This window comes from Humulus lupulus, chromosome 9 (assembly GCF_963169125.1).
Source record: "Humulus lupulus chromosome 9, drHumLupu1.1, whole genome shotgun sequence".
Lineage (NCBI taxonomy): Eukaryota > Viridiplantae > Streptophyta > Magnoliopsida > Rosales > Cannabaceae > Humulus > Humulus lupulus.
In genome coordinates this window covers 21,549,907-21,562,963 of record NC_084801.1, presented here as the reverse complement: position 1 = coordinate 21,562,963, position 13,057 = coordinate 21,549,907, and the positions used below count along the sequence as shown (strand labels likewise).

The following is a 13,057-nucleotide window of genomic DNA, read 5'->3' as shown; positions in this document are numbered from 1 at the left end:
AGGATTTGAATATCTAGATAGTATGCATGTCACCATTTTCTAGTTTGGTTGGATTGACATCTTCTTTATATTTTGTACCAGGTTGCTTTGAGTTCTAATTTGTCTTTTATGTTTAATTAGTTGCTTGTTTGTATCATATTTTATTTATTAGTTTAGTTTTAAGAAATTTGTGTTATTTTCTTTTAGTATTTTTGTAATTGTTTTAGACGATATTTGGGTTTAATGAAGTTACCAACTTTATTAAAAAATAATAATAAATAAATATGGTTTTATTTAAAACAAAACTTAATAAAAATATGAAAATATTTTTCCACATAATTAATAGGAAAAAACCATAAATTAAGAAAAATCTTAAAATATCCATAATATGAAGAAGAAAAAAAAGGAAAAAAATAATTCATATCTCACATAATTTCCACTATTCTTAAATGTATAATAAGCTTTTGGTTTTTTAAATTTGTCATGAAAAGTTATAAGTTATGGAATTCAACTATTTATTACTTTCAATGTTTTTTTCCCTCACATTTTTTGAAATTTTGTGCATACTTATTACTACATAATTTATCAATATTTTATTAGGGATGAAGTTTTTTATGTTTATTTATTAACATAGTTGTTTTCAAATTACCCTCATTATATTTGTACCCAAAAATATATATAAGCACCACATTAAATAAAAAAATTATTTTTAACACTCTTTCTCAATATTTTTTTAACATTCTTTAATTTCTTTTTTTGTCGATTTCAACAATTTTATTTTATCTTGTTTTCATAATTTTTTTAAATAATGTATAATATTTTAGAAAAAACTCTTACTTTAACAATTTTTTATATTTTTTGTTTTAGTTTTTATTTTATTTAAATATTTAAAATATATAGTATTTATATGTATTTTTTAGAATATGAAAAAAAAATATAGAAAAATGTGAGGCTAAGTTGAAAAAAATATTATATATTAATTTTTAATACAAATGGGGTCTCTTAATTAAATTTTAGGGTGCAAATATAATGCCCCTTCAAATTATTGGTGATGAGGATATAATTTTTTTTCCATTAATTTCTTGTACTAATACTAATTTAAAAAAAAAATCATCATAATGAATAAAAAGAAGATTATACACTACTACAATATGTATTTTGGATTAAATTTTCATTTAGCAACTTAATATTATTATTTTGTCAAAAAATACTTTTGAAATAAAATAATGATAGGCATGCGTCCATTTCATGCATAAAACACACACAACAATGTGACATGCATTTTAAATCATTTAAATTTATTAAGGTAGGACTACATCTATATTATTTTTAGGTTAGTTATGATTTTTACCCCTGAATTATGACTTATACATTATCATGCCTCTAATTTTTTCAAGTCGTTAAAAATTCTCCACAAACTATTCGCTGTGTTGTAAAGTGGTACTTCGGTCTAATTTTGTCCCATGTGGCTAATAAAATGTTGATGTGACTTTTTACTCGTTGATGTGTATTAACCACGTCAATGCCACATGTGTAATTTAAAATTAAAAATAATAAGAAAGATTAAGATAATAATTTTTTATTTTTAATTTAAATTTAAATATATTTCTCATTATTTTTTGAAATAATTTATTAATTTTTAATAGAAATAGATTTTTAAATTATGTTTAATTTTAAATTACACACATGATACTGACGTAACCAATACACATCAACGAGTAAAAAGTTATGTCGGCATTCTGTTTGCCACATGAAATGAAATTGGACGGAAGTCTCACTTTATAACACAGCGAATAATTGAGAAGGAATTTTTAACGGCTCAAAAAAATCAAAAGACACGATAATGTATAGATCATAATTTTTGGGTAAAAATCTAAATAACCTTATTTTTATGTGGTCTAAAATACATGCTACATTATTATGTATATGTATATTTTAAGTGGGTAAAATAAGTGTATTTTATAAAAATAATAACTACACATATTTTGTGTTTGCCTTAAAATAATTGTCATTCGTGGACAACAAGAAGCTCATAAATAATTGCTAAGCGGCAGGGCATAACAAAGAGATGATGTAGTGCTATTTGTAATTTAATATCGAATCCGTACATTTGAATTTAATAAATTTGATAGTCATAGTCTAAAATAATAGAGGCTAAATAGAGTTTTTTGGACATGATCTCTGTAGACACACGGACCCTTACTACAATACTACTACTAAAAAAATAAAAAATAAAAACCTTAACGGTGACGTTAAATACAGATGTCGAGTTTGTATTGGTGGTGAAATGGGAAGTTAGCGGAGGACAATTGTCGTCGTCCCCAATCCAATATACACACAACCACAACCCAAAAACAAAATTTTTGATTACTTCTCTTCTGGTATCACACCACATCTTCGTCCTCAACCTCAATTCTGGTAATTTTCTCACTCATTTTCCTGCTTTACCTCTTCATTTCCACCACTTTCCCCTTTTTGCCCAATGAATGCTAGTTATGTCAGTTTCGAAATTAGGTTAATGAGTTTTTGAAATTCGATTGATCTTTATTGCAGTTGTAAACTTTGTTGTTCATCTTTGAAACTTGGGACGATTTTCTGCTTGGAATTGACTAAGAAGGATTGGAGTTTCTCGCTGCCATTACTAATCTAAAGTAAGGTTTAATCCAATCTATTTAATTTTGTTTGATGTTATTTGATTTTTTGGTGATTTCCTTTCTTGTCTTTTCAATTATGATTGGTTGATTGAGGGTTTTTTTTTCTTGAAGGAAGAAGGGAGAGTTTGCTGGTCCAATTAGGGCTGGCAGCTGTGTGATTTCCACCACGGCTCTTAGTAAAGAGACTTGTGCTAAGAAGATTAATAGGGGTAAACAATGCAAGGAAACTGTTCCTAAGTTCTTGATTGCATCCCCTACGTTTCACGGTGGTCGTGGTGCCCTACCCTCAGCTGGTGGGCATCCGGCGGATCTTACCTTCCTTGCTGGTGGTGGTTGCTGAAATTCGCATTCGAACTTATTTTTTGGATCATCTATATTTGTTAAGAATACTGAAATTTTTTGTGGGTAGTTTTCTTTCGGTTAACTAGTTCCTTTGTACAAATAATCTATTTAAACATGGTTGGGGTCAAGCAACTTGAAGATGACCATTTGTTGGCGAAATCTAAGCAGTCAAAGTTGCCTCAGTTCCTTGAAGGTCTGGTTTCAGATTATCCTTATAATGTGTCTAATTTGTGTTCAATTGCATTTGATGTATACGCTTGTGTGATGTGCTAAACCTAGATGTTTACATATAATGGCTGTTCTTTTTATAAGTAATATCATTGACTAAATGAGGTTTTAATTAGGAGTTTATGTGTGGAATGTTGATCGAAATGGTACTGGTCATTAGAAATAAGTTTTTGTTTTGCATTGGCACGCTCTTTAGAACGTTCTAAAAAAGTTACAAAACACAATACAGTTAGTAGTTACTCCCAGGCTAAGAACATAGGAAATTGATGTGAAATAAGTAACATTGAGATGGGGCCACTCACGGAAGTATTATGCATAGTAATTCTGTCCACCTTGCAACATTGACCTATGTATTCTCTTACCTTCACTGGTTAATCGGAAGAAATTAGTAAGGGGGTAGTTTATTTCCTGATATAATACCCTGGATCTTTATATAAAAGATCATGAAAGGTGGTGAATGTTAATGATACACTATTTAATGGATATTACCATCCAGTGAATATCTGCTTGAGTACCATTGTATAATTTTCCTAGCTGGCTGCGTTTGTACTGTAATTACATGACAAACATGTTATTTTCTTGTAAATTCTATTAATTAATTGATAAATAGCAGGTATCAAAGTCCCTCTTTACCACTTTGGTAGCCAATCTCTGATGGATCATAAATCATTTGGAGAGGTTTCATGCATCTCTGAAGACGGAGATAGCATTTTAGACACTCTTCTTCTTTCCCAGGTATGGAACTAAATAATTTCATGCTCGCTTTTAACGAAGTTCTATGTGTTACTTTTATGTTGATTCTGATTGGCAGTGGGAAGATCGAGTGATGAAAGGAATCTTCCGATATGATGTGACAGCTTCTGAAATTAAGGTCTTTGTTTCTAAGCAAATTGGATTTTCCTTTAAAGCTTATTGACATAATTACATGGTTATTTATTTCTGTAAACACTAATGAACTGTACAGGCTGTTGAAGGCAGGAAAAAGTTTCTTGCTCAGTTGAATGAAGAATGGATATCGGATCATTTTCCAAAGCCAGGAGAGAACGAAACTACTTTCTATCAAGAGGATGTATTTCCATTCAATTTCATGAAACAGCATGATGAGCTACTTTTCTGTGTTGCAAGCAGCGAACAAACAAATCCTGAATTAATTTCTTCAGCTGTTTTGCCTGACAATGCCTTTTTGATCTTTATAAATGTAAGGATTTTTTTTTGAGTGGCTTGTGTGTGTTTATGTCCAATTTATCCGACAACTTTGATCCTTGCTATGCGAACAAAGCTCTTAGATTGCAGATTCCTATTTATGCTTTTCATATTATTTAAGTTAGCCAGAGACTTGCTAATTAATTTATTTGAACTTTTTTTAGGCATCTCCGGTGGAATATGGCCATGTCTTGCTGGTACCATATCTCTCTAATAGTTTTTACCAACTTCTGGATGCAAACATCTTGGAAATGGCTGTCAGGGTTGCTGTTGAAATAAATAATTGCTGTTTCCGGTTGTTTTATGACTTTTCACCTGATGCTTCTCATCTACATTTTCAGGTATAAACTCACCTAACCATTTTAGTGCTTCTTTTTTTTTTTTATGTAGAGCGCAGCATTGCGTAATTCTCTTTGGGATAGTTGGTGGGTGTGTCCATGTTTTGATGTCTTTGATGGGTGAGGGTTTTGATATATTGTTTCATATATTACCAACTCGTGCCTTTTATTCTTTTTTTTTTTTTTAAAAAAAAAAAACTAGAGTTGATATTCTTACTAATCAGCCCACTAATTTTTAAGGCCTTTTTTAAATTGAGATTTTACAAGTGTTTTGCAATGTTATCATTGCTAAATTAGTATTTTATTTCTTTAGTGGGGAAAGGGGTGTGTGCCTACTTTAATTTTTGTTATGTTTGACCTTGTTTGCAAATGCACTGAAAATTCATTTGTGTGCAGGCCTGCTATTTTCCCAACCCTTTAGCTGTTGAGCTCATGCCTGTTGATACTATTTTTGGTGACTTACAAAGTTGGATGCACATCTCAGTTGTTACCGATTACTCAATTAAGACCCTCCTACTCGAGAGCAATCAGAAGTTTAAAATAATGATGGAGGTTCTTGTCAATATTTGCTATTGTCTACAGGAGTTGAGCATTTTATACAGTCTTCTGATATCTGATTGTGGGAAAAAGATCTTTTTATTTCTTCAGGTAAATGGCCTATAGTCATAGTTTATGTGCCTCCTATTTATTCTCATTTCATGCTAAAAAAATGCTTTAATGCGAGTTAGATATTGGGGTAAGTTAGTTACATGTTTGAAACGGAACAAATGGAAACTAGATCAACTTGTGTTTATTAGGTTTGAAATGAATGTTTTTTACTTCAGAAAGGATTGCCAAGAATAAGTAGATCAAATAAAATCAATTCTCATTGATATGTCATGGACCAAATGGAAACTTTTTTATATACGCTATCTTTATACATGCGCCGGAAAATTATGATGTTTTTATTGTGTTTTGTCAAGATTTATTGGTTTGCCAATTCTGACCTGATCTTTTACTGTTACAGAAGTCAAAAGACTCTTCCTCCCTTTCAGCTTGGGAGTGCGGAGGCTACTTCATGTATAAATCAAGGTCAGAATTCGATGAGTGTACTGAGAAGACTATTCTAAAACGCCTCAGCTCTGTATCAATCGATGACGACGGTTTCAAAGCCGTGAAGCTGCTCTGTTGCAGCATTGCAAGTAAATTTGGTGTTTGATTTTCGGACCTATGGTCAGGAGGTTCATGGCAAAAAAAACTGCTTCTAAATAAAAGTCCTTGATACTTCTTTCTAATATTGACATGTATTCAAGTTTCCAACTTGCTTATGACTCCTTCAGTGTCTTGAATAAAATAAAAAACACAATCAGAGAACTCTTCTGCCACTTAATAATATATATTCATGGTGATTGAAGCATTATTCATATCTAAAGTGAGACTGATTCACATTTTACCTTATTTTTGTTAGCTCTTTCTTTCTGCTGACTCATGTCATGACAGATTGGAATAGAGATAAGAATTGATATGCTAGACTACAAAGACTACCGGTGGTTGAGAGGTAAGGTACACAAGCTTAGGGTTGAGCATAAAATCCGAAAAATCGAAAAAACCGTATACATCAACCTTTCAAACACCGAAAAAACCGAAACCGATTAAACCGAATACCGAAAAAATCGCCAACGGCGCAAACCGTTACTGTTCGGTCGGTTTAAAATTTTTGTCCGAACCGACCGAACAATATAATATATAATAATATAATATTATATAATTATTAATTATTAAAATTATTAAATAAAAATAAAAAAATATGAAATTATGTTCTATATATTTATGTTTTAAAAATGCATAAAAATGGATTCCAACAATCCAAAATTTTTAGTTTTTTAACTAAAACTTTCAAAAAAAAAAATTTTTAAAAAATAAGAAATTCGGTTTGATCGGTTTAACCGACCAAATCGCAGTCCAAAACAGTCGGTTTTTTCTTTTAACTAGTTTGGTCGGTCAGTTTTTAGATTGCACCAATTCGGACCGAAAACTGAATTCTGGATTTTATGTTATGAAAAAACCGCCTAAATCGATCGATGCTCACCCCTACACAAGCTGGTGGAATAATGTGATTGTCAACTAACACATGGGATTTAAACTTTTTCTCACTCCAAATTTGAACTGATCTTTTTCAATTTTTGTTCTTTTGTGCCTATAAGTTACTGTATCCTTGTGGACAGTGCAGAAAAAAGTTTTTTTGTACTCTCAAAGTCTCAGGGCATTCACGAGTGCTTCCCTATAGCATGTGTCAAAGTAATGCCAGTTGTTACTTTTATTTTTTATTTTTTGAGCTTTATGATCTGGCAATGGCATTATTACTACACAGCACACAAGGAAACGACAAAAGTTTGTTGTCGTTTTCGTTTTGGGGTCTGTTTTGCATACAATAAAGGAAATAGTACATTTTTCAGGTACATACCAAGATAGGCTGCTCTGGGTCATCAATTATTGAGGGCAATCTCCTAGCAAAACAGCCAAATTTTCTCCCTCTCTCTCTCTCTCTCTCTCTCTCTCTCTCATTGGGTAAACTATGTGTAAATAACGATATAATATAGGTATACTAAATGTAAAATTGAATATACTTAATAAATAAAGTTATATACTAGAACTAAAACTAGTATATCTATTGATGTCCCATTCCATTTTGACATGTTAAGCCCCAAAAAGAAGTCAATTGACATATGCAAAAATAAGTTGATATTTGGTTGGTGGTAATGGAAAAAAAATATCAATTTTCATTCTATTCATTTGTTTTGATACATTCTAGAGTATAAAAATATTATTCTAATGGAATGATTTTTTTTATTATTTTGGTGAAATGACTATTCTATTTGAAAATAGAAGGATTAGACCATCTCCAATGCAAAATATAAAATTTGTGCTAAATTCAGCACAAAAAATAAATTAATGTAATATTTGGTCCAATATTTATAATTGTGCTCCGATGTACAAGATGTAATATATATATAGTTAGTTATTAATTATCAACTACTAAGTTATTAATTAATGACTATGGTTAATAAAAAAATATCATTTATTGATGTGACAAATTTTATATTTTGCGCCAAATTTATAACAACTTTTAATATGTGTCAAATTTGGCACTTCATTGGAGATACTCTTACAATGCAAGATTGAAATTTTTTTAATAATTTTTTATCAATTTTTTTATTCATATTAATTTTTATTTCATTCTTATTCATTTTTCCATTCTTATTCTATTCTTTCATTTTTCTTTGTTCCAACCAAATAACATCTAAGAGTTTCAACATTAGCACGGTTGTCCCTTAAATTTATAAAAGTTTCTTAAATACTTTTAGTGGTGAAGACTTTGATTTTAAAAATAATAGTAATTAATTTTTCATAATTTTATTTCTTCATTTTTTCATAAATTTATAATATAATTCTTGAATTAATCATCCATTAGCAGGAATGCATTTTAAAAAATATTACAATTGCTGAGATTTTTAAAATCGAAGTTAATTACCAATTATGTTAAATTTAAGAACCTAATAATTAACAAAAATATCAAGGGTTATTTTGCACAAAAATTTCATAGAAGAATCATGCTAATAACCACTAAAACAAAGTCTAAAAAGTGGCACCTACCTCCTTCGTATCTCCCTTACATTAGTTGTAATTTATAGTGAAACATTTGATTAAAAAGGGAAAGAGATGTCCACATTTTTTCGTACATATTTTGTTCTATCTTTTATGCTTTTTAAAAGCTTAAAAGTGATTGGAAGTCGATGGATTAAAATACTTAATATATGCAAATGACAGATCCATACCTTAAAAGACAAAAAGGTATAAAGGATAACTTTTTCTTGAATTTTTTTTTTATATGAAAAAGTAGTTTATGCATGTTAGATGGAGAAAGCAAAGAAGTAGAATGAATAAAATGCTTGGAAATGCACCAAATGAAAAGAAAATTTAGAGTATGCATGTACATTTATATAAATACATACATAAGAAAATGAAATTCAACAATTTTCCCACTTGACAACTTCCAACTACCAAACAAGATCTTCAAAAACCCAGAAAGCAACTTCATCCCCCAAAAAAATGTTGACCAAAGAAATTTAAAGGAAAAAAATGAATAAATCAGAATGTAACAAAAAGAATCAAGCTTGTAAAGCTATATAGATAATACAACAGAAAACTAAAATTTGACATTGAATTTAATATAACAAATTTAAAAGAATTTGTAAGACAATCTCATAAGAATACAATCTATAAGTCCTCACTGGTCTTGAATGCAAGTCTGCTATGAGAGCTGAGTTGTAGCCTCCATATCATCAATTCCCCTTGATGTTGTATACTTTTCTTTGGAGCTGGTCTCTCCATCAAAACTGGGTCCTCCTTCATCTGGTCCCAAAGCCTGACTACTTGAGAGGGAATTTCCTGATGCGTTGTTACGCATCCAAGCATCATGGAGCTGCAACACATACTCTAGGTGCCATAGAACTTCCCCCATCGTTGGCCGGGTCTTCCCCTCATCAGCTAGACATTTCTCTGCTATCTCCCCAAACTTCTTCAAAGATTCAGGACAATAGCTTCCCTTGAGACGAGGGTCCATGATGCTTTCAAGAGATCTCTCCCTTTGCCATTTCATTGCCCATTCTGCAAGATTGATTTGATCTTTGGGCAAGGTTGGGTTTATAACAGCTCTAGCGCAGACAACTTCAAACAACACCACCCCAAAAGAGTAGACGTCGGACTTCTCAGTTAGTTGCTGTCGTCGGAAATATTCAGGATCTAGATAACCAAAGCTTCCTTTCACTGCAGTACTGACATGAGTGTGATCCAAAGCAGGGCCATTTTTAGACAGCCCAAAATCTGACATTTTTGCTACAAAGTTTTCATCTAGCAGTATGTTAGTCGTCTTAACATCCCTGTGGATAATTCCTTGCTCGGCTCCAGTATGAAGGTAATGGAGTCCTCTTGCAGCACCAATGCATGCTTCTAATCTCTGCTTCCAGGTTAGGGGAGGGAGATCGCTCCCAAATAGATGGCTTCTAAGTGTCCCATTTGCCATGTACTCGTAAACCAAGATCATCTCACGCTGTTCTTCACAATAGCCAATCATGGAGACCAGATGCCTATGCCTGAGCTTGGAAAGCATCTCAATCTCTGTTTCAAACTCTGTGAGGCCTTGGTTAGATTGTGGATTAGCCCGCTTGATTGCTGCAAGGGTGGCATCTTCAATCTCCCCTTTGTACACCTTACCAAAGCCCCCAACTCCAATCATCAATGTTTCATCAAAATTATTTGTTGCAGCACGAATCTCGGCTAATGTAAACCTCTTGCCACCTCTAATAGTAGCCATAGATCCATAAGGATTCTGGACTCCTGCAGATCCCTTGGCATTTCCCATGCTGTTCCCAATGGATCCATGAAGGAATAAGGGCCGCCAAACAGAAGCATTGTTTTTGGTGTCACTTGATTTGTCTCCTCCTCGGCCTTTGCAGAAGCATACTATGAAAGCAACTACAGCAGCCAAAATTACAACAGAAACCAAGCCGGCTCCAATTCCTACCCAAAGGATAAAACTTTTCGATTTTCCTGAAGAATTCCCAGCTGAATCATACCTCTCCACAAAAGCAAGATTCCCATCTCGACTCAGCTTGAAAATCTCTAGTCCGTTTATGAAAGCGTCAGTTACTGCAGCAGCCGCAGTCGAATCGGGACCTAACTGAATCCATAGTGTGTCAAATTTTGAAGACACCGTGTCAACAAAGTCCTGATGATATGCTTTGTTTTTCCCTCCTGCCCGAGAGAAAACATCAAAATTATCTGCTGCAGTTCTGTTGTTGATGTAGATTCTGAAGGTTCTTTCTTTTGCCTGGATATAAACTAGCTCACAGAAATGTAACCGAACTAAGTAATCAAAATCAGGATGCACTTCAAATTTCCATGACATGTTGAACCTTTTCTCCAAGACTTCATTGTTGGACATAGATCTAGCACTTTCGTACACAAGAAGAGGAGCCACTGAAGAATCATTCATGGAAGCATAGGTAATATTGGAACTATTATGAATTTCAGACCCTGCGTTTGCCGTGATCATATAGCTGGAATCCACTTCCCATGTCCTCCAAAGATCTGAGTCCTCGGAAGGACTAATCTTATCCCCCCCAACATTTAACCTATACATAATCTCAACCCCTCGGCCCTTCAAATTCAAATTCACTGCATTTCCACCCACTTTACCAGCAGAGTCTGGAAAGAAGTTATCAACAACTGGGACAATCTCTATAGCATTTACAAATCCAAACGACCCTTTAGCTGGGATGAATTCAATAACAAGAACACTCGGATTGACATCCAGAATATACTCTTTAACCAGAGAAAAAGTAGTGTTGCCTCCAGAACTTTGCAACGCCATGTTCTTGTGTGAAAGCTCACCAGGAACACTGAATTCTGAAACCAGCTTTAGACCATTTGCCACAACACCAAATGAAGATTCATTTACATTGAGCTTCTTAAATGGGAAGGGACAGAAATGAAGCCTTACCACATAGTAACCCTGAATTCCTTGAAATGTGTAGTTCAAACCATCAGTGAAAACCCGGGCAGTGTTATATAGTGAAGCCAAAGCCAACTCGCCACTTAATGATAGAGTTGATTCAGCAAGTCCAGGAGAGCTGAGAGTGAGATTGGTGTTAGGGGCCAAATCACCAACCCATTTCCTGCTATCCACTACAACACTGGAATTTGCTCCACAGTTAATGAAAAAGGACTTCGATTGAGCTTCTCCAATTTCCACAAACACAAAGAAGAACACTAGAAGAAGCAGACCCAATACACTGCCTCTGCCTTGGACCTTCTTCCCCATCACCCAATATTCCTCTAGTATTTCAATGAAAGAAGAAACGAAAGGTACTAATGAATAAAAACAAAAACTACCCAATATTTCCTTATATAAAACAAGGATCACCCAATACTCAGAGAGCCAATAATACAAACAACAAACCAAGAAAATCCCAACTCTTTGCTCACAAAACTACTTCCATTCCCCAAATGTTTTGACAAGGAGTTTTTCAAGTTTGGGACGAATCCAATCACATCAGAATAGGTACACACCAAAAAAATTTCTAAGTTATTTTCATGACACCCAATTTATTCTTCTGAGTTCTCATCGATTTAGGACCAAGTTCACATAAAAAAAGAACAGCTATGAAAAACCCACCTGTAACTTCTTCTAATACCAGCTTCTCTTCACTTCCAGGGACCCAAGTAGGTCACAGATCTAGAGGAAAAGGATAAACTGAACAAAAAAGGGATATTTTTCTTGCTTAGCTGAGGAAAAAGAGACTAAAAAGATCACACCAAAAAAAAGGGGGGGCAAAAGAGAACATTAACAGAGGAAGATGATAATGATGATGATGAAATGGGGTAGTCTTTAGAATTAGAAAAAATATATAGAGAAGAAAAAGAACATGGGTTGTTGGAAACAGATTGGAAAAAAGATCAGTTCATATCTTTGCTGTGGTTTTGTTTTTGTTCCACTTTTACTCTTTCTTTACAGAAGAGTTAAGAATCTGACAACATTGAATTTGTACTTTACTAAAACCTTTTTCCTTTATTTAATTCTAACTGTTGCAACAGATGGCTCTTTCATTGTTATTATTTTATTTGTAAATAATCAATTTTAATAAACTTAAGTATTTAAATTCGAAAAATTATCTCACTCTTTTCTAAAAACGCAAGTTGAAAATATATAACGTTCCAAAAGCTTAAATAATTTTTTTATTTAAAAAAAAACCAAAATATGAAAAAAAAGAAAAGAGGATAAATAGTATTTTTACTCCCCGAACTATGATCACTGTATGATCGTGACTCTTTAATGATTCATGATGTTAAAAACTCTTCCGAACTATGTACGTTATTGAAATTTGAATTCTGTTAGATTTCGTCCTAAGTAGCTAACACATTGATGATGTGATATTTTGTGTATTAATGTAGTAGTGTCATGGGTAGAATAATTAGTAATTTTGCCCCCCAACTTTAACCACTGCTAAATTGTGCCCTTTTTATTAAAACTAATTTTTTTTCTTAAAAATAATAATTAAATCCTTAAAAATTAAAATAAATCATTTTAAAAGATTAAAAAAAATAAGCAATACTAAAGGTTTGAATTTAATTAAAATAAAATTTCAAATACTCAAAATTTTAAAATCTAATTATTAATAAATAACTTTTTTTTATTAATTTTTCTTTTCTATTACAATATAAATAAATATATCTTAAAATGAAATTAAAAATAAATCATAAAATAAAGTTTTT

General features: G+C 32.4%; 2 protein-coding genes across 3 annotated transcripts; one reads left to right on the top strand and one right to left on the bottom strand.

Annotated features, from left to right (window-relative positions):
- The first annotated feature begins 2,244 nt into the window (after positions 1–2,244).
- Positions 2,245–6,147, top strand: LOC133802371 (GDP-L-galactose phosphorylase 1-like). Of its 2 annotated transcripts, none has more exons than XM_062240670.1 (9): positions 2,245–2,397; positions 2,533–2,630; positions 2,749–3,168; positions 3,817–3,938; positions 4,015–4,074; positions 4,168–4,401; positions 4,571–4,747; positions 5,141–5,392; positions 5,751–6,147. In XM_062240670.1, the coding sequence occupies exons 3-9, from the start codon at positions 3,090–3,092 to the stop codon at positions 5,940–5,942; spliced, it is 1,116 nt and encodes a 371-aa protein (XP_062096654.1). In that variant the 5' UTR covers positions 2,245–2,397; positions 2,533–2,630; positions 2,749–3,089; the 3' UTR covers positions 5,943–6,147. The 2 variants fall into 2 exon arrangements, with proteins under 2 accessions (XP_062096654.1, XP_062096653.1); XM_062240669.1 differs by having other exon boundaries at positions 2,745–3,168.
- Positions 6,148–8,821: 2,674 nt separating this feature from the next.
- Positions 8,822–12,336, bottom strand: LOC133802534 (probable receptor-like protein kinase At1g30570). The gene is made up of 2 exons (XM_062240860.1): positions 11,961–12,336; positions 8,822–11,620 (listed from the first exon to the last, which is right to left on the bottom strand). Exon 2 carries the CDS (start codon positions 11,604–11,606, stop codon positions 9,036–9,038), a length of 2,571 nt encoding a protein of 856 aa, XP_062096844.1. The 5' UTR covers positions 11,607–11,620; positions 11,961–12,336; the 3' UTR covers positions 8,822–9,035.
- Positions 12,337–13,057: the final 721 nt, after the last annotated feature.

Coding starts and splice junctions, on each gene's coding strand:
- LOC133802371 (XM_062240670.1), top strand. CDS start 3,090: ATGGTTGGGGTCAAGCAACTTGAAGATGACCATTTGTTGGCGAAATCT. Junction 3,939..4,014: donor ACACTCTTCTTCTTTCCCAG/GTATGGAACTAA, acceptor TCTGATTGGCAG/TGGGAAGATCGAGTGATGAA. Junction 4,402..4,570: donor CCTTTTTGATCTTTATAAAT/GTAAGGATTTTT, acceptor AACTTTTTTTAG/GCATCTCCGGTGGAATATGG.
- LOC133802534 (XM_062240860.1), bottom strand. CDS start 11,606: ATGGGGAAGAAGGTCCAAGGCAGAGGCAGTGTATTGGGTCTGCTTCTT.